The sequence below is a fragment of the Eschrichtius robustus genome, chromosome 8 (genome assembly GCF_028021215.1).
Source record: "Eschrichtius robustus isolate mEscRob2 chromosome 8, mEscRob2.pri, whole genome shotgun sequence".
In the NCBI taxonomy this organism is placed as follows: Eukaryota; Metazoa; Chordata; class Mammalia; order Artiodactyla; family Eschrichtiidae; genus Eschrichtius; species Eschrichtius robustus.
Window position 1 is genome coordinate 80,753,547 of NC_090831.1, and position 22,389 is coordinate 80,775,935.

Genomic DNA, 22,389 nt, shown 5'->3' on the forward strand with positions numbered 1-22,389 from the left:
TTCAGAGAGTTTTGAGAAACTTGTGGTCTGGACACTTCTGGACCTAAAATTGATAATTTGCATGACCAGGTGGCACACGTAGCCTGCAAAAGAGTCAAATGGAGTCCAGCGTCAGTGAGATTATATGTTATGTGGTATATAATGTTGGATGTCAACTCCCCAAAACCATAAAACTTACTTTAATGGCCCCACGTGACGTTTTATAGCCAGTGAGCCGATCTGTCTGTGCTATGGATGATTTTACGATCTAATTCATAGACAAAACCCTATTCATTTGGCACCCAAATGTCATATAGCCGGAACTGGGGCTTATAAAGTTTACTGTTTTATAACTTTTAAAAGGAAAGACGGCATCAGTGTAAGCAGTCGGTAAATGTGCAAATCTCTAGTTGCGCTTTAGCTGCTCTGAGGAGTTTCCCAATCGAGCTAGGATGGGGTAAGTACCTTCCATTTGTAGCAAATTAATTGTAGCAAAAGAAGCCAACTGGGTTCAGGAGGGCGAGGAGTGGGAAAGGGTGCCTGGCTGGGTTAGGGGCAAAGGGTCTGGGGGCCACAACTTGACATAGCAGCCTCTTCAGCAAGTGGAGGCCTAGGATGGCCTTAGGAGAGAGGCGGCATCTGTGTGGGCCCCCGAGGGCCGCTAACAAAGCTCTGGGCTTTTTCTCCTTTCTCTCTCTTCCTCTCTTTTTTGTACCCAGCAAGTTAACCTGGTTTCCTCAGAGACAGGCAGGTTAGACTCAGGCTTTGCAACCACCTAAAGCTTTTCCACCTTCTGCCCTGAACTCTCTGATGGGTCAGTTAGGGAGGCCACGGGTCAGGGTGTTGGTCTGAGGTCCCCTTGCACAGGCAGACTGCTCAGGTAGCCTCAGGCTCACTGCCTCCCAGCACTGGACAGACAGACAGAAGAGCAAAAAGAGCCACTTGCTATTTGGCACAAACCAGACCAAGAAAACTTACAATAGAAAGTTTATTTTTTGTTTCCAGTCAGTATTTTTTCCTTAAAAACAAATACAAAAAAAAAAAAAAAAAAGCTGATCACAGTTTGCTTAAACAGCCAGACTTGGACAATATTTGTAACTTTGTTCACAAAAACATACATCACTGAAGCTGCGCTTATAAGAGCCACTTCCAGAGTTCGTGCAAAGGGTCCTACAAAGGCACGCAGGGACACACCGCTCAGAGTCACAGTTTTCATCACAGAGTCACTAGTCACTACACGTCGAACAAGTTAAGTTGTGTCTCATCAAGTCACCTCTACAACAGCATTAATTACACAAGGAATATAGGTAGTTTGAATAAAAATATCTTTTAACAGCTTGGAGCTATTGAGACAGGAACACTTCCACTCACATGCACAGTTAAACAACTGGAGTGCAACACACAACATTGGCACTAAACGAGGTCGAAGGGGGACTTTTTTGTGTTTTTTTTTCTCTTTTCTATTTTTGTTATAGTTACTTCAAGTAACACAGCTTGCTTCATATAAATAAGTTAAAACATCTATTTTTTTTTTAAGACAAAGCCATTCAGGACAAAGAAATGAAGAGAAAGCAGATCTACTTATACAGGCGCTATAATGGCAATAAGCAGGCTCATGATTAAAAGATGAATTAGGGCAACGAGAACAGGGCTTCTTCACAGAAGGAACACAAGGGAGTTTCAGAAAGTCACCTTAGTACTGACACTACGCGGGATCCGGCTAATACTGCTCAGTACTTTAAACGCTCAAATACTCAGGGGCGGAAGGCCCCTCCCGCCGCCGCCATGCTCATGCTTTTCAGCTTATTATCTTTTTTCCATTTCATTCTCCGGTTTTGGAACCAGATTTTAATTTGTCTCTCGGAGAGGCAAAGAGCATGTGCTATTTCAATCCTTCTTCGGCGGGTCAGGTAGCGGTTGAAGTGGAACTCCTTCTCCAGCTCCAGGGTCTGGTAGCGCGTGTAGGCCGTTCGGGCCCTTTTGCCTTCCGGGCCGCCTATGTTGTCTGCAACAGAAAAGTCAGGGGTTTAGCCACCCACTCCTGAGCCTCTGGCTACCAAAGTCCGCCAGCTGGACCAGCCAGGGTCTTAAACAGGGGAGAAAAGCTCAACAAGTCTCCCTCCTCGCTCGCCCGCCCACCCCTCCCGAATTTCCTTCCCTCTTCCTTTCTAGAGAGAAAACAATACGATTTGGACTCTGGGAACAATCGGCCCATGCGAGGCTGGAGCCGCGTCCCGGAGGATCGCCCGGCTTTCCCTCGCCCCACTCTTGCCCTCTGGCCCTGCCCCTGGCGCCCTGAGGCGGGGCACAGCCCTCTCAGGCTGCCCACCACTCAGAAACCCACCAAAGCAAGGCCCTTTTCTGTGCTCCCAAGTGGCCTCCAGGTCACCCTCCCTTAAAGTTCCAGCCCCGCGAGCCGCCTCCTGTTCCAGCCTGCACGCTTGGGGCGCCTGCTTTCTTTTTCTTCCCTTTCCTTTCCCTTCCTGCTCTCCCTCCTGCCCCCAAACTTCAGAATCCCGCCGGCTCTCGCCTCGATTATTCCCCCCACCAAGTCCCTTTTCGGGGACTCTAATTAGTAACGCTGTTTCCCCAGCGTAGCCCTCCTCATAAATTATCCGTCCTGACAAGCCCGATTCACGGCCCCTACTGCCATCCTCTACCTCTCTGCGCCCTGCTCGGCTGGCCTGACCCATGAGCGCGTTCCGAGGCGCTGGGGTTGGATATGGGTTTTTTTCCCCTTTCCCCCCCTTTCAACGTCTAAACTTGGCTGGCCAGCGGCCCCTTTCCCCGCATTTGTGAGCGCTGGGCGCTGCAGAAAAGAGAAGGAGGAAGAAGGAAGGCAGGGGAAGGAGAACGGCGGGGAGAGGCTCCACAGGGCTGGGAGAGGCGAAACCAGGACAGAGACGGGGAGAGAGAGGGCAGTAAAGGAGAGAGGGGGGACCGAGAGCCGCGCCCCCGCGGCCGCGTCGATTTCGGAAAAGAGTGGCTTTACCATGACTTATGTGCAGCTTGCGCATCCAGGGGTAGATCTGGGGTTGGGCGGGCGGCGCCGGGCTCGGCTCGCTCTGCGCGCTCGCCTGCTCGCTGCTGGCGGGGGCGTCCTCCTCGGCTCCGGACGCCGTGCCAACCCCCTCTCTGCTACTGATGTGGGTGCTGCCGGTGTTGGCCGAGGCGCCGCTGGAGTTGCCCAGGGAGTTTTTCCCGCCGTGGTGGCTGTCGCTGCCGGGCGAGGGGGCCACGGCGGAGCAGGGCAGCGGGTCGGGCGGAGGCGAGTGCGTGGACGTGGCAGGCTGGCTGTACCTGGGCTCGGCGGGCGCCGCGCTGGCGCTGGCCGCGTAGCTGCGGGCGCGTTCCCCGGAGCCAAAGTGGCCGGAGCCCGAGCGGCCGACGCTGAGATCCATGCCATTGTAGCCGTAGCCGTACCTGCCGGAGTGCATGCTCGCCGAGTCCCTGAATTGCTCGCTCACGGAACTATGATCTCCATAATTATGCAACTGGTAGTCCGGGCCATTTGGATAGCGACCGCAAAATGAGTTTACAAAATAAGAGCTCATTTGTTTTTTGATATGTGTGCTTGATTTGTGGCTCGCGGTCGTTTGTGCGTCTATAGCACCCTTGCACAATTTATGATGAATTATGGAAATGACTGGGACATGTACTTGGTTCCCTCCTACGTAGGCACCCAAATATGGGGTACGACTTCGAATCACGTGCTTTTGTTGTCCAGTCGTAAATCCTGCCTGATGACCTCTAGAGGTAAACTCGGGCACTAATGGGGGAGTTGGGTGGAGGCGAGAGGAGTGGCGCGCGCGCCCCAGGCGCGTGCCCGCCACTCGCCGCCGTCGTTCAGTCGGACTCGAGCGCCACCCGCTGGAGGCAGGGCGCATCCCTCCGCTTCCGACCCGGGGCTGCAAGGGCCGGGGTCGAATTGAGGTTACAGCCCATTATGGCAAAATTATTGCATTTCCCTCGCAGTTCCATTAGGATGTACCAATTGTGAGGCCGTCAGCTGCCGATCGCGTGCCCGGCGAGGATGCAGAGGACTGAAGGGAGATGGTGACTTGGATTTTATTTACAACAACTTTATTTCCCTGCTGTGCAGCCCCTCTTATTTTTGTGTCGAGGTTGGGGTCGGTTCTGACCGTCGTGCCGGCAGCTCTGAAATTTGAAAATACGGATATCACCTTCGGGGAAGGGGGGGAGGCCATTTAGCCAATTGGAGAAATAAATCCTACCCGCAGCAGCAGCTACAATTACGGCTCTGTTTTTGCGAGCGCATGAGGGACGGTGTCCCTGCCGCTCTTAAATGACACGCGTCTATTAAAGATAGCTTTTGTGTAGCGTTTCTCCGAGGCGAGGTCAAATTCCATACACTTTTATAGCCGGAGTCGATTTTTCTTTCGTGTAAATATGGTTTTCGTGTCATTAGTTTGCTATTTGATTTGCTATAAGTATCCAGCCTGGAGAGTCTTCACCACCGGGTCACTTTCCTCGAGCCAACCGGGCCCCAAGTCGGAGGGTTCTCGGTGAACCCAGCGAGTGGGCCCAAGCTCCCCGCAGCCACAGAAGCTGCTCGGGGCCTGGGGATTCGTGGGCCGAGTTATTAGGGTCTTGCTTAGACCTCCAGAAGTAAAATGAGGACGCTAATGAAAGCATTTTGTGGCAGTGCCTAGTACCTCCGTAGTTATCTTCCTGGGTTCTGAAAGACGAAAGTAAATCACAAATATAGCCTACAGTTGGGTGTGGGGGGTGGTGTCCCCACTGGAGAGGCCAGGCGTCTCAGGCGCCCCTGGCACATTTGGAAACCAGGACTCTTGCCGCTCCCATAGCCCTGGGCCGCCTCCTTAGGTCCTGAAAGCTGTTGTAGTGGTAGCGCCGGCCCTGTTGGAGGCGGGGAGCCGGAATCCGGAGCTCGGGGAGCCCAGTCGTTCCCAGGGCTGTAAAATTCCACCCGCGCCCAGGTTGGCTCGGCTGGGCTGAGGCTGCTTCTCTTCCAAGGACGGTTGCGCGCCGGGCCGAGAGACAAGGCTCTCTCGGGCCCCCTTTGTTCCTCGCGCTTCTTCCTTTCTGGGGGCGGCCTGGGAGGCCTCGGCAGAGCTGGGGCCCCAGAATTTAGGCTCCCTCTTCCCAGTGGCCGGAGTTGATTTGGTGATGCCCTCCGGGACTTGGTGGTGAGGAACCGAGGCGGAAACGCCCAGACACCAAAGGGGGCTCGGCCCCCGGTTCTTTCCTCTCCAGCAACCCCGGACCCGAGCTCAGGGGCGTGCAGAGGCGCTAACACAAGAGCTGGGGACCGATTGGGGCGCGCCCTGAGACCCGGAGCGGGCTTGGGCAGGCTTGGAGAGCGGGATTGCGTGTGCAGTGCGCCTCGCTCTACTGCTGGGATTGGCTGTGTGTGAGCTTTTTTTTTTTTTTTTTTTTTTCTTGTAAGAGATAAATGCTCAGACGTCTGCAAAGCGCCGGGCTCCCCTGAAGCTGCGAAAGGCCCCCGGATGGGAGCAGGAGGGAAGAAAAGTTGGGGAGTAGGAGAAGGCGAGGGGGCAAGCCGAGGGAGGTTGCGGCGCGGGCCTGGTCCCTGCCCAGGCGTCTACTCGCCCGCTTTTGCCTCAGCGTCCTCCCCGCTGGGTTGTGTGGAATTGATGAGTTTATTTTCCTTTTTCCACTTCATGCGGCGGTTCTGGAACCAGATCTTGATCTGGCGCTCGGTGAGGCAGAGCGCGTTGGCGATCTCGATGCGGCGGCGCCGCGTCAGGTAGCGGTTGAAGTGGAACTCCTTCTCCAGCTCCAGCGTCTGGTAGCGCGTGTAGGTCTGGCGGCCTCGGCGCCCGTGACTCCCGCACACAGCACCTGCGGGCAGAAATGGCCGGGCGCCGGTAAGCCAGGATCCAGGCAGCCTGACCAGTCAGCCCCGCGCCCCAGGCCCCACGTCCCGGCCTCGGGGCTGGAAACCACCCGCCTCTCCCACTATGTCTGGGACCGAAAGCGGGCTGGATGGGAGAAGATTATTTCATACCAAGCGAGACGTGTTCCACCTAAAACGACTTGGGGTGGGAAATTATTGTTTTTGAAAAATCTGCTCTGTAAAAAAAATTACAAGCGAAAGAATAGAACAGCATTCTTAAATCGGGGTACCTAAGCCTGTTTTGTGGGAGTACAGTGTGTGTGTCTGGGAATGGTGGGTATGGAACCCTGTGAGTAGGGTAGACACTCCAAATTCACACACGGACCTCTGTGAAGATGTTACTTTGGTCAGCCGTGTCAGGACACAACATGCTTTTAAAAAATTTTTAAAATGGTGAGCCCTCTCAAATCTTTGCAAATGCCTTCCACTTGTATGGCCCTTCTGAGAAACGCAGAGCTCTTGAAAACACAAGTGGATTTTAAAGCAAAAGACTGTAAGTTAAAAAATCCGCATTAGCCTCTGTCCTTCTCCAAGGATTCCCTGTAGATTTTTTTGGAAACCAGGAGCAAAGAGATGGAGCTATGGGCCATCTGGGGTTTCTGGAATGTAGGACTGTGATGGGCTATCTGTTCTGGTGCCAAAGGAACCCATGGGTGGGGGGCTCCCCCAAAGCTGGGTGTATGAGACACAGGCAGGGCCTCAGAAGGAGGCAGAAGTTGGCTGTGAGTGAACAGTTGAGTGGAAGGGGGAGGAGGGGAGGGAGGAGAGAGAGGAAAAATCCTGAGGCTGGGGATGTGGCCCTCCAAGGCTTTGGGGAGACACTGCAAGAGGCCAAATGAGGGCCTTTATCTAGATGGGTTTCTGAAGGGCAGAAAGGTGAGGGGGTTGGTAGGGAAAGGGGAGTTCTCAGGATGGGTGCAGAAGGCCATCACGGCTTGGGGATCTGAGCAGGGTGTTACCAGGGTGCAGTGTGGGCAGGCGCTCTCTCCCATCCAGCCTTGCTCTCTCTTCAGGTTGCCCCTGTCACTGGGTCTCACATAGCATGGCAGTGACCCCCCCCCACGCTCCCTAAGTTGTCACCTTACATGGACACTAGTGCCCTGCCTTCATGCTGCCACAGCTTGATTGTCCCATTGGGAATGGGTTGGATTTTTTATTTTTTTAAAAAACCCAAAGAAACTTTGTTCATTCTTTCCTCCTTTCTTTCTATTTCCTCTTTCTACTCTCTCTGTCTCCTCCTTCCTTCCTTCTTTCCCTGCCTCCTTCCCCCTCTCCCTCCACTCTCTTGAGGGGCTGCAGGGAAACACCTTACCCGCGCAGGAGTTCATCCGCTGCATCCAGGGGTAAACAGGACTCGTGTACTTCCGGTCGGTGCCTTCGTCATGGAGGGCTTTGCCCGGCACGCTGCTGCTGTCGGGTTTGTACTGCTGCTCGGGAGAAAAGTGCAGGTAGTCCCCGGGGCCCCTTTGCTTGCCACTGCCCGAGGGCGAGGCGCCACTGAGGTCCTTATCAGAATAGAAACATGAGGCCCCGTACTCGTAGGACGCCCGGTTGCAGGCCAGGACCGAGTTGGACTGTTGGTAGAAACAAGGTGAGGTGTACGTCTTGTCCGGGAGGCTCGACGCCCCGTACGAGGCCGGGAAGGGCCTCAGCGCGTCATAGCCGGCCGGGTAGAGGGGCAGCTGGCCCAAGAAGGAGTCCTGGCCGCTGGGCAGGCTCCCGGGGAAAGTGGGATTCACAAAATAGGAACTCATTTGCGCGCCCCTCTGCAGGACTGTGATTTGTTGTGTATTAGTACATCTGGCTATAACTATTAGTAGTCATCGAACTGGTTTGTTTCTGGATGGCCGAACGCCAAAAGCGACAGCAGCAAATCGCACCAGCTGACGCGGCGGCGGCCAATGGGAGCGAGAGCCGGAGCCCGCTCCCCGGGGACCGCGGCGACCGAGGCAGCAAAGTTACAAACAGCCCCCAGCCCGCCCGCCCGCCGCCCGCCGCCCGCCCGGCAGATTAATGGGCGCGCACAGCCAGCCGGCCCGGCTCTCTTCCCGAAAGCCGGTGGCGGGCGAGGCCTGGGCAGGGGCGTGCGGCTCGGGCCGGGGTAGGGGCACCCGCGTACGGGCTGATGCAAAGACCTGGCCAGGCCCGCTCATTCTATCCCCCCCTCACCCCACCCTTTTGCCTTGTTGGATTTTGCTGGGTTTTCTCTCCTAACAGGAAACCTGACAGCCTCGCTCAGGGAGGGGCGGTGACGAGGATGTCTTTGCTCCGGGCCGGCCTGCCCTCCCGGCAGGGACCTGAGTTTGCCCCTCCCCCTTCACTCCCCTACCCGTGGGTGCGGGCTCCGGAGCTGGAGAAGGGCTCTGAGAAACCAGGCCTTCACTCCTGCGCCTTAGGAATCGGGGCATCACCTCCTCCTCTCCTTCCCCACTCCCACCAAGGGCCTGGGCCTCGCCGCCAAGGGGAAAGGCTCACCTCGAGCTGACCAGGACGAGGCTAGTCTCTTCCCCCGCCGGCCCCCTACTCCCACATACAACGCGTCTCCTTTGAGTCTCAAGGGGCCTCCTTCCAATGGCCAGCGATTGCCTGGCCTCAAAGCAGCCCTCACAAGCTGTGAGCCCCGCTCCTGCTGCCTCTGAACCCAGGAACCGAGAGGGCAGAAACCACTGGTTTCAACAAGAAAGGGACCTACAGAGGAGTAGTTGTGAGACTGAGCTCCGAATCCAGCCCTGGGACCTGCTCCCCTTGCCCAAGCCCAACTCGCCAGACTCTCCCTCCGCCACCCTGATAGCTCAGAGATGAGAGAGATCCAGATGTGGAATCTCTGTCCTCATGTCAGAGGTGCTGGTGACCCAGGGTCCCTGGCCCAGCCGGGCATAGAGGGCAGCTCTGCGGGCCCAAGGCCGCGGGAACGATGGATGTGCTTGGTTTCTGGGTCGACCGTCCATGGACACTGTCCTGGGATGTCCCCTTTCCTGCCTTTTCTGGGACATTTTGGGGGACCTGCCACCCACAGTTGCTCCAGAACCAGAAACAGTTTGTCTCACCAGCTCCAGAAATTCTCTGAATTGCTTTTACTGCAGCCCCAGGCCTGGCCTTCTCCAAACAGGACAGGAAAAATACTGTCCTGGGCTGCGCTCTCTTGCCTGAGAGGTGTTCCTTTGAGATAGTTGACTTTTATAGCACATGGATCAATCTCATCTTGTAAATGTGATATCTCTTCAATGGCATTTTTACAACTGTATTTGTTAGGCTTGTAAAACCCCTTGAATTAGCTTTAAAATGCTCAGTTCTGTGGAGCTTGAAGAACGATTTATTTATATGATTTGGTTGAATATCCAGAGGGTGTTTATAAGATCTGTAAAACTGGTGAATGCAGGCTGATGGGGTTCAGGACTTGGGGGTGTGTGGCAAGGCCCCCCTAGGAATCTGGCAACGACTTCCTTAATCTCTTCCTTGCTTTTCGATTTCTCCCCTCACTTCCCCCAAGGAGAAAACACTGGGAAAGAACTGGGCTATGATTGGCCTCCCCAGAGACTATGGTGCATCCTTGAAATCGGCTGCTGCCCACCCAATGGGGGCTGCACCCAGAAGCCTTCTGACTGTGACCCAGTCAATCGAAGCTGCGAAAGTTTCTTCTTTGCATATATAAATAAGGGCCTGGCAGGAAAGGGTATAATTTTAAATTGTCCTCGAATTTCTTTAGGGAAAGGATCTGATAGGTGAAAATGAAAACTCAAGAGTCAAAAATTAAAAAGGGATTTTTTAAAAAGTTGTGTTAGAAGAAAATCATGTTTGAGTTGTTGTTTCTTTAACAAGACCATCAGATGATGGTGATTTCAAGCAAGTTATTATCATGTAAGATGAAAATAATCATTTGGAGATGTTGATAAATGTTTACATTCATAATTTCTGCTTCATTCCTCCAGGTCCCACACGGTGTTGGGGCTGGTGGCAGTTTACTACTGTTATTAGTATTTGTTATGGTTTGACCCGGATTCTCGATTTAATCATTGTCCCAGTCAACGAAAGAATTTGATTTCTCAGCTAAGAGTCAAAAAACAGTATATTTCTAGCTTCTATAGAAACTAAGATGGAAAAAATATATTAAACTGAAATCTCTACGTGTTAGCCAAGGCTGGTACATATCACGTTGACAGCCGCCCAATTTATTTCTCCAACCAGCATAAGGTGCATATATATATATATATACATATATATATGTATATATATATGTATGAATATATATATACATATATATGTGTGTGTATATATATGTATATATGTATATATATGGAGAGAGAGCGCCATTCATGCAAGAATAGAAGCCCCAGACGCTGGAGGGAGCCTCTCCTGGGATGGTGAGAATGGCCACCAGGGCTCTTTTCTAGGTCAAAGCCACATAGAAAGTCCACTCACCTTTCAGCTGCTCTTCGAGGGGGACGGGATGGCGAGCAGAGCCTCACAATTCGCCCTTTTCTGGGGCTGCCCACTGAGCTCCTCGACCTCCGCCGGTCTGGAGAGAGGCCTGCTGGGGGGTTCCTTGAAGGCCACTGCGTCCGCCGGGATCGCTAGCCCAGGCCAGAGCCCATAGCACACAGGTGCGGCCTCTGCCTGTCACAGGCCTTCGCTTGGAGCCAAAGCCCGCCTTCCTTGCCATAGCCAATCCTCCTCAGGGCCAGCCAGGCCTGCAGGCCTCAGGACTACGAGTGCTATCTCCGATTTCAAAATCCCACAGCGGGCTCGTTTCCCGAACCAGTGTGCGCCCCCGGGGCGCCTTGGGACGCGCAGTTTGGAGAGAAACAGCCATGACGTGCCAGGCGGCCTGTGCAACCAGTCTCCATGGTGCTGGGCTGGCGGCAGGACTCGAGTCTAGTCGGGCGTCCAGCTCCGGTCAGGGGTGGCCAAGGCGGGGGAGGTTCCCGGCCAGTCAGGCCCTGGGAGGCCGCCCCTGAGGTCCTCCCTCGCCCCCCTCTCCTCGGGCTGCTTGGGAACCTCTGAGGGGCCCGCGCAGCAGTCGCGCCAGGCTGCACGACGCGGGGCTGCGGCTGGCGTCGGTTCCGGCGATGGCCACAGCGTGGCAGCAGCGAGCGCCCGGCGCGGTCGCAATAAATAATCTGCTCGCGGCAGCCGCAGTCAGGCAGCCCACGGCCTCGCGATGCAAATGCGCCGCTTTATCCGCCCCAGCGCACCCCCCAGCGCGGGTGGACGTCCCCGACGTCCACAGGCCCTTCTTAATTGTAGAGTGCATACCAAGGCATCATCTTAAGGTGGGGAAACAACAACAACCAAAACCAAAAAGCAAACAAAAAGAACTCGAGCCCAGAACCTCAGGATCATTTCTGGTCGCTGTCCCAGGAAGCTCCCGGGACAAATCTGGTCGAGGTACACCCAGGTCAAGTTGGGTCTGTGCCATCGCGCTTCGTCAAGCCCACGCCCGCGGCGCCCTCCGCGCCTCCTCCCGGTCGGCTGCACAGTCCTCCCCCGGCTCTCGGAGATGGGCAGCGCGGTCGCCAGCCAGCCCGCTGCGCCGAGGTGTTTGTGGCTGGGAGGAGGTCCCCTATCGCCCAGACTCGGTTTGCGTCCTTCCTTCAACCTTGACTGCGGGTCCCTGCCACTCGCAATAACACCACCACATCCTCTGCACCGAAACTTCCCGCCAAGCAACACCCAGCCAATTAACCCCATCCTCTCCTCCAACACAGAATTCCACCCACGAACCTATTCCCTCTCCCCGCGCTTCAGACACCTCTCTCATCGGAAAACCGCGTGAAGGGAAGCAGGCACTCAGCAGAGGACCCTGGCTGAATTAGTAAGTTTTTGTTTGTTTTTTTCCCTCAGTCTACCTTTCTCTCCAGAAACCAGTTCCCACGGAATAGAAGGTGCTGTGTTGATGCTGATAAACCCCCTGTCGATGAATTCACTTTGCCCTCCCCTCTTACCACCTTCCCAGGTCGGGAACTGTCTCCAGTTATTGGGGGATTCAATCCTGCCAATTGGGTCATAAAGAAAAAAAAAAAAATCCAAACCCGGGAGGCTGGCAGGGAACGCAGGGTGCAGGGCCACTTCCTTTTGGGCTCTGCGAGGTCGCCGGGGAAGGGGAGAAAGAAGAGCTCAGTGTTCCTGCCCCGTGCCAGGGCGCTGTGCCACAGAAGGAAAGCAGGCATTCACTGCCACGGTGAGCCCGAAAGAGGAGAGGGAGGGAGGGTGTGTGTGAGTGTGTGTGTGTGTGTGTGTGTGTGTGTGTGTTGGCGAGTGCGGGCTGTAGTGTGCGATGGGGGCGCGTGTGTGAACGGGTGAGTGGGTGGGTGAGAGTGAGTCTGCCCCTCTTCAGAGCCGCCCTGGGTGCCCTCCCCCACTGCCGCCGGCGCCGGCTACCGTCTCACAACCTTTGCTCCTGTCTCCCCACATGTCTCACCTTCAGATGGCGGTTCCCAGAAGCTCCTGCCCCTCTGACAGCTGTCGCTTGGGCAGCCCGGGGAGACGAATTGTCCTCCTTCCTGGTGCTAGAGGACGCAGGAAATTAGCCAGGTTGCGAGTTGCAAAGCGGCCGCAGCGGCGCCGGGAACTGGACGAGCCCCACCTCCAGCGGGAGCGGCCGGGCCGGGCCAGGCCGGGGCCTCGTCTCGCTCGCCATCGCCGGACAAAGCACAACCGAGCCGGGCTGGAAGGCAGAGCGCCGAAGCAGGCAGGACGGAGCGGAGCAAAAGAATGCGGCTCTATTCTCGCAAGGGAAATTATAAAAAAGTTCATGTTCACGGTTCCCATCCACATGACCGACAGCGGCCAATGGAAGGGCCGAACAACTCATAAAGTTGTATTGCAAAGTTGTAAATTTTCATAAACAACAACGGATTTATGACCCTTTCCCCATCACTAAGAGGAGGCAGCTCTTACACCGGCGCCATCTTACCACCGAGGCCGCCCCGACTCGGGGCCGCAGGTTTTACAGACCCAGTTGGGCCGGGGTTTATTAAGAGTAATAAGAAGTGGGCCCAACCCAAGCAGGAGACAGGAGTCGAGGTCTTCGCCCGCCGAGCTCACCCTGTTCTGCGCTGTCCCCACCACCCCTCGCCCCTTCCCCCATCCCCTCATCCTTCGCATCCAGACGCCAGCGCCAAAGTTTCGCAGCCGGATTTGCGGCCCCTGCCCCTTCCCATACCCCTCAGCTTCAGTGCTGGGTCCTGGGGCGCCCTCGCTTTGCCTGAATGTGGGGTTGGGGTCTGCATCAGAGGCCCTGAATCCCGCGTCCTATCCCGGGGTCGGGTTCAGGGCTCCTGGAAAATTCGGAATCAATCGCAGGGTAATACCCCTTTCCAAGCCCACCCTATAGCCTTATAGGAAAGGGTGGATTTGGGATTCTCTCATGGAATTTATAGAGGTTTTTGGGGAGGTTCATAGAATATAATGTATCGATCTAAGATTCCGTTTTCAAGGGATCTGGAAGATGTTTGTACACACATGCAAACCGGACAAAAATCTCCACACAGAGAAATGCACATAATCTATTATGGACACACAGAAACGCATGCACACAATTATGGACACGAAATACCTGCAATTGTTTACACACAAAAACACCTGCACTCAATTATGGACAAAGAAATACATACAATTATGGACTCAAAAATACACAGAAATACACATACAAAAAGAGGTACACACACCTATATGAATCTACACATAAAAAGTCCACATGAAAAAGGATTCAACGTGTATACACCAATACGTGACACCCAGCACATGGACCCTATTCTTTCCTCCATTTTTGCTGTCCCAAAGCCCCTTTGGCCACACAGACACAGCCAGGGCTTGCTCTCCACTCATGCTCACCCTCTCTTCCCCAGGGCCCCTCCCCCCTAGATAAAGCGGTCCCCATTTCTTTGTCATCGAGCATCTTTATTTTTCTGTTACATAAAACACTGTTAACTGGGCAAGACAGGAAGTGTACCCTCCTGTTCCTGCAAGCCCAGGCTAGAGCCAAGAGGGATGAGGGGGACACAGGACAACACAGGAGATGGAGGGCACTGGGGAGGGCTGCCCTCCCCACACGCTATAGAGTTAGGTCAAGACAACACACCATGCTACAAAGTCACCCCATTAACACATCCTTCCCAAGTCAGGACATTGCCTTACAAATGAGCTCCAAGACTATATAAATGACAAAAAAAAAAATCTTGTTCAAATATACAATATTTGCCATTGTAGGAAAAGTCAGGGTGTACATATTCAACATGGCTGGACAGCAGGACACAAGGGCCAGGGGAGGAGCAGGGAGGCTGGGAGCATCTCTGCGAACCCAGAGGCCTTCAGCTAGCTTGGGAATGCTCCCTTCCAGAAATAGGGGGTGATGGGCCTGAACATGGGGTGCCCAGGTCAAAGAAGGAGGGATTCTAGATTGCAGCACTTAGAATGCTTTGGAATAAATATATTATTTTTCCATTTAAATAGAAGCCAATGCCCTGGTCCCCGGACCCCAGTGCCTTCTCAGCACAGCCTCAGAGACCCCAAAGGCTGCTAGCCAGAAGCAGCAGAGGCCTGGCCGTGGAGGGGGGAGGGTTCGGCACTAGGTAGCAGGCGAGCCAGCCAGCACAAAATAGGTAGTTTGGGGCGAGTAGGTAGTACTGAGAGTCACGTCCTTGCGGGTATGGCGGAGGTGTTGGGTGTCTGACAGTGTTGGGACATGTCTGGGCTTCCTAGGAGTGGAGGCCCTCTGGGGCTGGGCCCATAGGTAGTTTGGGGGTGCCTCTCCCCGAGGCCTGTGCTAGGTAGTATTTTAACCGTGCCAGAGCAAAGCTGGCGGGACTGGGGTTGGGGGTGTCTGTTGAGGGGTGGTCCTCGAAGGCAGAGGGGATCCCCAAGGGGACCCAGTCTAGGTGGCTGCTCAGTCCAAATAAGCTGGGAGCTGGAGCGGGTAATGGGGTAGATTGGGTGCAGGTTGGGGACTGGGTTTTTTTTTTAACATTTTCTTTTTATTTTTTTCCACTTTTGTAAATAAAATCAGTCTCTAAAGACACTTCCCGACTGTCTGGTGCAGCCAGGGCCCTGGCTCCAGCCCTCATTCCTCCTCCTCTTCCTCCTCCTCCTCCTCCTCCTGCTCCTCCTCGTCGTCCTCATCGTCGTCCTCGTCGTCGGCCTTGTCGGCGGTGGCGGCTGCAGCGGCGGCGGGCACGGCACCCTCGGGGGCGGCGGAAGCGGCCGGAGCCTCATCCTTATGCTCCTTTTTCCACTTCATGCGGCGGTTCTGGAACCAGATCTTGATCTGGCGCTCGGTGAGGCACAGCGCGTGGGCGATCTCGATGCGGCGGCGCCGCGTCAGGTAGCGGTTGAAGTGGAACTCCTTCTCCAGCTCCAGCGTCTGGTAGCGTGTGTAGGTCTGGCGGCCCCGCTTTCGGTCCGGCCCTGCGAGCAGACATACAGACACATGGACACACGGACAGACAAGCGACAGGGACACAGACAGGACAGTGCATTAGCCAGGCCGCCATCCCAGAGCGCGCACCTTCCTCTCGGCCCTGACCTAGGCGGGAGTCCCCCTCCGCCCCGCGCCCCCAAACTGAGCTGCGGAAGGAGCGGGAGTGTTAGCTGAAGACCCCCACTGCGGTGCGAGACGCGCAGGCAGCTCTGTGAGGAGGGAAGGCGCAGAATCCCAACTTTACAACCGCCCTTTCCAGCCGGCTAGGCTTCCACAATGTCCTGCTTCCCCCTGACAAAGAGAAATTGTAAATATAGAGTGTGGGCAAGTGGGAGATGCTGCGCTTTTGGCATTCAAAGGCGAGCCGGGCCCCTTCCCCGCCTAGCTAGGCAAAAGGGAGACCTTCTCCGGCGGCCAGCACTCCAGGGGCACCTTCCCTCCCCAGCAGCCCGCGCCCCCAACCCCGGACCTTCCTAGGGCACTCCGGCTCTCTGTCTCCACTCCCACACACCCATCCCCGCCTTTAAATGGCCCCTGGCACAGGGGCGTGTGAGGGACCCTAAAGGGTTTGGCTCTCCCTGCTTTTGAGGAAAAAAAAAGCCTGGCTGAAAGGAAAAGGAGGAGGAAGGGAGAGAGAAGAAAGGGAGGGAGAAAGAGAGAAGAGAATAGCGAACAAACTTAGTGTTGAAATTCCAAGGCAAATGGAGTTAAATAAATTTACGAGGATCTAATCCATTAACTGGGCAATAAAAAGTTTTATGAGCCTCATTTACATACAATGCTATGAGGTCTCCACGCTATGGCGCCTTGGCTCTAATTAAAACCAGAAAGGCAGAGCCGCCAAGAGTCACGGGGCCGCCGGCTTGCAGCCGCCTTGCTCCGCGCTCTGCGCTCCGAGCCCCGTGCTCCGCGCTCCCAGCCCCGCGCTCCCAGCCCTGTGCTCCCAGCTCCCAGTCCGCGCGCCCACCCGGCCCGCCTAGCGGCTGCGCCTACCTGAAGACCGCATCCAGGGATAGATGCGGAAATTGGCCTCGGCCGGGCCGTGCAGCGCGCCTTCGTCTGCCTTGTCGCAGGCGCCTTTGGCAAGGTCACTGCAGAGTCCCGGGATGTTTTGGTCGTAGGAGGCGCAGGGCAGGTTGCCGTAGGCGTCGGCACCCAGGCCGTAGCCGGACGCGAAGGGGCTCTGATAGAGGGGGCTGTTGACATTGTACAAGCCCGGTACGGTCGAAGGGAAGGCGCCAGCGCCCGCCCCGTAGCCGCTTCTCTGCGAGCTGGGCGCAAAGGAGCAAGAAGTAGGCTCGGCATTTTGGAATAGAGAAGCCCCCGCAGTATATTTGCTAAAAAGCGCGTTCACATAATACGAAGAACTCATAATTTTGACCTGTGATTTGTTGTCCGGCAGCTTTCAGTGTCGGTTTTACGAGGTAGCGTGATATATGATAACATTACACCCCCAGATTTACACCAAACCCCATTTTCTTTTGGACGGAGGTCGCCGCAGCACGTGACCGCCCACATGATCGCCTCCGCCAATCTCAGCAGCCCTCACAGGTGGTCTCGCTTCGCGGGGCCCGCGGCAGCCTAGAATGGAAGGGGAAGAGGCTCAAACATGTGGCCAACGAATCTGCCCGCGCCCGGCCGGCCTGGCGCGTCCTGCTGGAAAAGGACTCTTGAGGCTCCGCGCGGGCGCTCAGCCCACCGCCAACCTGGACCCCTGGCCTGCAGAGGTCGCGCGGAGCCGGCCGGGCGCAGTCCCCTCTTGCTTATTACCGAACGCTGGACCAAGCCTGCGTGTCCTCCCTGCCCCTCTTTCTGCCCATTGACGCAGCCCAGGGAGGGTCTCCGCACTCCGAGTACCCGCCCGCCCCACGGTGGCCGGGTGGGCAAGTCTCGACTCTGGGCAAATCGACTCTTTGCCTGTGTCTCCCCCCCTCCCAGGTCCAGTGGGCCGGAGGCCGACTTAGACTCTGATCCAGATGGGGCAGGCGCAGCGTCGCTTTCAGCTACAGCGAGAAAGCCACCACAAACTGGAACCATGTGGTTGGAATAAAGTCAAGGTCTTTCAGCTTCCTTTCCTTAATCGGCAGCGCACTGTTTATCTGCCCTAAAGGAAACAGTGAAATATTTATCTATTAATGAGCCTCATTTGCCAGCAGATTTATTAACATGAGGTTCCCCCCCCTCCTCCTGGACACCTCTGGCCTGGCAGGCTCTGTGCGTTCTCTCCTGGGCACCTGGCTGGCCTCTGGCAGCCTAAGAAACGGCCGGACACTCTTTTGTCCTCCCTGCAACCTTTGGTTCCCCCTCGCTCAAGGGAAACCAAGTCTCTTTCCCCCAGCTTGTTGGAACCTCAGGCCAACACTTTCCAGGTGCCAGTGGTGCTGTAAGGTTTCTGGTAGCTTTCACTGGGGCCACCCCTGGGCCTCAGCTAGCTCCTCATGGGCCTGGATGCCTGCTTTAGAGCCAATTTGGAGAAGAGAGCGGGCCCGGGTGCCTGGGGACTGCAGCCCACTATAGATCTCCATTTCTTTTGGAGACCCCAAAAACAAATAGGGGGACCTTTCCCAACAGGCCACCCAGCTCTGGCGGCTTCACCTTTCCAAGGACTGGCTTTACCTTTCCAAGACTGAAGCTCAAAGTAGTCTCACTCACTCCCACCCAGGGCCCCAACTCTCGGAGCTTACCTTCCCAAGCCTCCAACCTCTGCGCAGGGTTGGAGCAGCAGAATGCCCTGCTGCCCACCACTCCCTAGAGGGTGGTGGGGCGAACCCTTCCCCTAAACGCCTCATAAACTGCCCAGGCTTCGATGGAAGCCCAGTAGCCAGGTCAGTACGCATTTTACTGCTCAGCTCTATTGCACACCATAAACCCAACCTCACAATGGAATTGCCCCGGAAATTCTCTGAATTATAGAGTTTGATTCCTTGTATACAAAACACTTCCCATCACTTTCAGAGGGTCCAGGCCGCCCCCGTTCACCACACGCTCTCAGGGGGTCCCAGAAGCACAAAAGGTGGAAGAAGGGTTCATGCTTGGATGCAACGGAGCCCCAGCTCTGGCCTAGTGGACTGCCTGAGGCGTGAGTGGGGAGGCGGGGGCTGTCTGGGCAGGTGGGTGCCTGGTGATTTCCCCTGGGGGCACAGGGGCCATAGTGCGGCAATATCCAGGGATGCCCTTTATGGAGGACCAGGATGATGGTGTGTCTCCGCTGGGGAATGGTGGGGTAAGACTGGAAGAGAAGAAAATACCAAATATTCCAAATAGCATTACTTTCTGGCAGGAAATAAAAGCCTAAGAAAGTTAAAGGAAGACCAAACAAACAAGAAGAAGGCTAGGAGATCAAAGAGGCGGAATTAGACAGCTTTAGACCAATAAATTGTTCCTCGAGTGACACAGAGCAAGATGCAAAGAGAAAGAACGGGCCCCGCCGCCGCCGTCTGTCTAGACTCCGGTGGCTGGAGCAGCCGACAGCGATGGCGTTTAAAGTAGAACCTGCCCTCGCGGGGCGACCCGACAGACTGAGGGGGAGCGATTTCTGGGAGAGCAGGAAAGAACGCGTTCCCAGCCAAGAGGGCTGGGAGTCTGTACCATAGGCTCACCCCTGCCCGGGTTTTGTCCGGCGCAGGTCCAAGCCGTCCTGGCAGGACGCGCTGAAGCTCCTCCTGGGCCAAAGAGGATCCATATACTGCCGGCAAGGCCTTGGCCTTTCTGGGCCCAAGTCAGCCAACTGGGCCGAGTCCCGCGGGTGCTGAAACCTCCCTTTCGTTTCTGAGCTTCTCTCTCCCCTCTTGCCTTCTGCAGCGGGATTTTTAAACGAAAAGGCCAGACAAAACCAGGCTTTCAATATGGCCTCTTGAATCGCGTGTTCTGGAGCTTCTGGTTTTCTATTTATTTGGCTGAACAGAGACACCTGCACTGGGTTATATGTGATAATATTCACAGAAATACTCGTTGACGCTCGACCTGGGGCAGGCACGTGAAGGCGAGTTTCTAAGCAGCCGAGCTGTCTTTATTTAAAGACATTTTCTCAGCGCTCTCCTGGAGCTGGGGTCCTACCTACCAAGCAGAGTGTGTTTCCCCTGCTTCTCGTTACGAAACAGTCCTCAATATTTAAATCCAGCTAAGAAGGTAAACCCAGCTCTGGGTCAGCGAATGGAGCCTGCCGAGAGTCGGGCGGCTGGCGATTTACTTCTGCAAACTTCTCCACCCGCACCCGTCTCGCGGGCTGCGCGTCTCTTCTCCACCTAGTGCGCAGTCCTCCGTCGCGGCGCGGGGGCGGATTCATCCCTGACAAGTGCAAAGGAGCTCCGCCTGGCTCGGGGTCCTGTCTGCGCGGCTCAGAGGGAATCGGTTCCCTGGCAGCCGAGCGGGGAGGGGAGAGCCGCCTCCCAGCCACCGGCAGGCCAAGGGCACGAGAGGCCCCGCCTGGCAGTCCACGAAGCCGAGTTCCCAACCGGCCTGCACCTACCTGGAGCCTCCGAGATCGGTGGTGAGAAGCGGTCGCCACCGATCTGCTCCTCCGCCATTTATTTGTAGTTACATAAATCGAGCTTTGTATCTGCGGCTTGGATACACGGCCACGGGCGGCTCTTGGGGAAGTTATAAAAACCCCTTTCATCAGAGGTTGTGAAATTTTATGTATTATATAAGGAAATATAATGAAGGTGTGTGTCTGTAATACCGACGTGTGTATATAAACAGAAAAGGGCGGAGAGAGAGAGAGAGAGAGAGAGAGAGAGAGAGAGGAGAGGTGGCAGCCAAAAGCCCAGTCGCCGGTTTTACAGCGTGTACAGCGCGGAGATGCAGGTTGTAAACATTTTGTGGGCTTGGCGGAGATTATTACAACCCAAATAAATGCACCGCGTGGTGTGTTCACAGGGCTCGGGAGTGCTTCGAAGTGTTCTCTGTTTGCTTTTGCGTTTTCCCTCTGAAACCATTCTGCACCCGGGGCTGATCCTCGCACCCGCGCTCCGTACCGCCTCCTGGAAGGCTCTGAGGCTTGTTCCCCCGCCCAGGGTCGAGAATAGGCTGGGCCTGGACTGGGGTTCCCTCCCTCCTCCTCCTCGCCTCCTGAGCAGGGGACGCCAGAGTAACCTCAGTGCCTCCACTACTCAGGAAATTCGGCGGCGAGAGAAAGCAAGGGAGGCTTTCACCACGTGAGCTCCTATCCTGGAGCTGGGATGTTAATATAACTATTTTAAATATCACATTTATTTTAGAATAACTAAAGCAGTTCCTGGTCTGTCCCCCGGGATTCCCCATCCTGCCATACCCACACCAGACAATTACCAACAATGCCTTTACGCCCAATTTTCAGCCGCCTAATTTTACTGTCACGTTTTTAAGGCGGCCTAGTCCGAGGATCCTGGCTCGTCTGCGGGTGCTGGCTCTCCCGACCCTGCACCGGGACGTAGACTTCGGGGCTCTCTCTCGGGCAGCCGCAGGACCCTTGGCCACCGTGTATGCCCTCTGCACACCCTCTGGGGGGTCACCAGGTCCACGGGCTGTAGGCCTTAGTCCTTGTGTCTGTCCGCCGGTCAGTCGCGTTCTCCGAGCGTCGTCGTGATGCCCCGAGGCCTGTCCTGGGCTGGGAACGGTGACCCTAAATCGGTCCCCGCGCCTGGAGCTACTGCCCCATAGCCGCCGGACAGCTGCAGCCCCGCAGCGCTAGGCCCCCGGGATGGGGGAGAAGGGGGCGGGAGCGGTGCAGGTCAGGCGAGCCCCCGCCGCTTGCCTTTTTGTTTCGCAGCGAGGCTTCTGTCCAGGCGTGAGCAGTACCGAAAATATATGACCACCGTTCGCTCAAATCTGGGTCTCCCATTCCAGAAAAGCTTGCATCAAGTCGACATCTTAGGAACTTCCCAGAGTCAAGGCGGCGGGAGATGGCGGCGCGGGCGCCTTTTGCGTGGAGCCATACTGCCATCTGCTGGCCCCACCTTGACACTGCAGCCCAGCAGCCCGGCCTGAACTTCGTCAGCAGACGCCGCGGGTCGGGCGTCCCACTCCCAAAGCTGGGCAAGGGCCTATCCCCGGGGGGTCTGCACGGAGCCCGGAATCTACGCTGCCGAGAGGGCAGTGCCCATAAAAGCGAGCTGTTTCCGCAGCCGCTTTATCGGCGGCAGACAGAGCAAACAAATGAAAGGGCTTTGGTGGAAAATCTTAATTGGGGCTGGACAGTTGTAAACTCATTAAGGGCCGAATTCCAGACAGTTCGCAGACCCGGCCTTTATGGCACACCCTTTCTGCCCATTCTTTGAAGTTCCTTCTGTCTGCAACAACAGAGGGCGTCCCAACCTGGCGGCAGCGTGGGGGTGGGAGAGAGGGGACGCCCCATCCCCCGGCGCCCAGGCTCCCCTTTTCCGAGCCCAAACACAGATAACTTCGCAGAAATCGCGGGGGGTTGGAGGGGGGGAAGGCGAGAAAAGAAAAAGGGGAAGATGAGGCTGAACCCTCCTCCACATCTAGAAGGCGCTCAGGCCTCCGAAGTTGTGGCCGTTCCCCCCGCAGCCCTTTACACCCCATAAACGGTAACAGCCCTCATTTTCTTTTATGGCACTTGGGGCTGGTCGGTTGCTTGGGCTCTGCCTCTGTCAGGACTTGTGCTTGGGAGGGGTGGGCGGGGCGGGGCCCAGAAGCCCCCCCACCCCCCGGCAGGCCTGGCAGGGCGCGGGGGCGCAGTCCTTCAGTCCCCTGAGAGCCCCTGACTGTCCGTGCCCGCGGCCACGTTGGGGCGGCCGGGCTCCAGTTTCCCTTCTGGCAGATTCTTTAGGAGGCAGGTCCTCAGCTCTCGGTCCTGCCGCAGCCCCGACCCCAGCTCCTACCCCCGTCCCCGCGCCAGGGAAGAAGGCCTCCCCGGAGTCGCCATGGATCCGGTTTGGGAAACTCTTGGGGCTCCAAGATGAAAGAGTGGCCGTTCCCAGCCACTGGCCACCCGTACGCGACACCCCAGCCCGACTTCTCTGAGGCCTCCCCGCCGTCCCGCAAATGGACACAAAGCCGGGAGCAGGGCTTCGCCGACCCTTGTTGTCCAGCGTTCCTCCGCTGCCTGCATCGCCAGACAGCCGGCCTGGTAGGCAGAGCTGAGGCCCGTCCG

General features: G+C 56.1%; 3 protein-coding genes across 6 annotated transcripts; all 3 read right to left on the minus strand.

Moving 5' to 3' along the window:
• Positions 1 to 3,882, minus strand: HOXA5 (homeobox A5). 2 transcript variants are annotated; one of them, XR_011074693.1, is made up of 3 exons: positions 2,972 to 3,882; positions 1,672 to 1,984; positions 1 to 83 (listed from the first exon to the last, which is right to left on the minus strand). XR_011074693.1 is itself a non-coding variant. In XM_068549191.1 (2 exons), the coding sequence occupies exons 1-2, from the start codon at positions 3,864 to 3,866 to the stop codon at positions 1,734 to 1,736; spliced, it is 1,146 nt and encodes a 381-aa protein (XP_068405292.1). In that variant the 5' UTR covers positions 3,867 to 3,882; the 3' UTR covers positions 951 to 1,733. The 2 variants fall into 2 exon arrangements, 1 of the variants encoding a protein (XP_068405292.1); XM_068549191.1 differs by lacking the exon at positions 1 to 83 and having other exon boundaries at positions 951 to 1,984.
• A 1,684-nt stretch (positions 3,883 to 5,566) lies between these two features.
• On the minus strand, positions 5,567 to 12,388 carry HOXA6 (homeobox A6). Of its 2 annotated transcripts, XM_068549197.1 has the most exons (3): positions 12,300 to 12,388; positions 7,194 to 11,145; positions 5,567 to 5,826 (listed from the first exon to the last, which is right to left on the minus strand). In XM_068549197.1, the coding sequence occupies exons 2-3, from the start codon at positions 7,633 to 7,635 to the stop codon at positions 5,567 to 5,569; spliced, it is 702 nt and encodes a 233-aa protein (XP_068405298.1). In that variant the 5' UTR covers positions 7,636 to 11,145; positions 12,300 to 12,388. The 2 variants fall into 2 exon arrangements, with proteins under 2 accessions (XP_068405298.1, XP_068405297.1); XM_068549196.1 differs by having other exon boundaries at positions 7,194 to 12,315.
• A 1,214-nt stretch (positions 12,389 to 13,602) lies between these two features.
• HOXA7 (homeobox A7) lies at positions 13,603 to 21,101 on the minus strand. Of its 2 annotated transcripts, none has more exons than XM_068549198.1 (3): positions 20,586 to 21,101; positions 16,290 to 16,877; positions 13,603 to 15,283 (listed from the first exon to the last, which is right to left on the minus strand). In XM_068549198.1, exons 2-3 carry the CDS (start codon positions 16,666 to 16,668, stop codon positions 14,940 to 14,942), a joined length of 723 nt encoding a protein of 240 aa, XP_068405299.1. In that variant the 5' UTR covers positions 16,669 to 16,877; positions 20,586 to 21,101; the 3' UTR covers positions 13,603 to 14,939. The 2 variants fall into 2 exon arrangements, with proteins under 2 accessions (XP_068405299.1, XP_068405300.1); XM_068549199.1 differs by lacking the exon at positions 20,586 to 21,101 and adding an exon at positions 19,765 to 19,836.
• Positions 21,102 to 22,389: the final 1,288 nt, after the last annotated feature.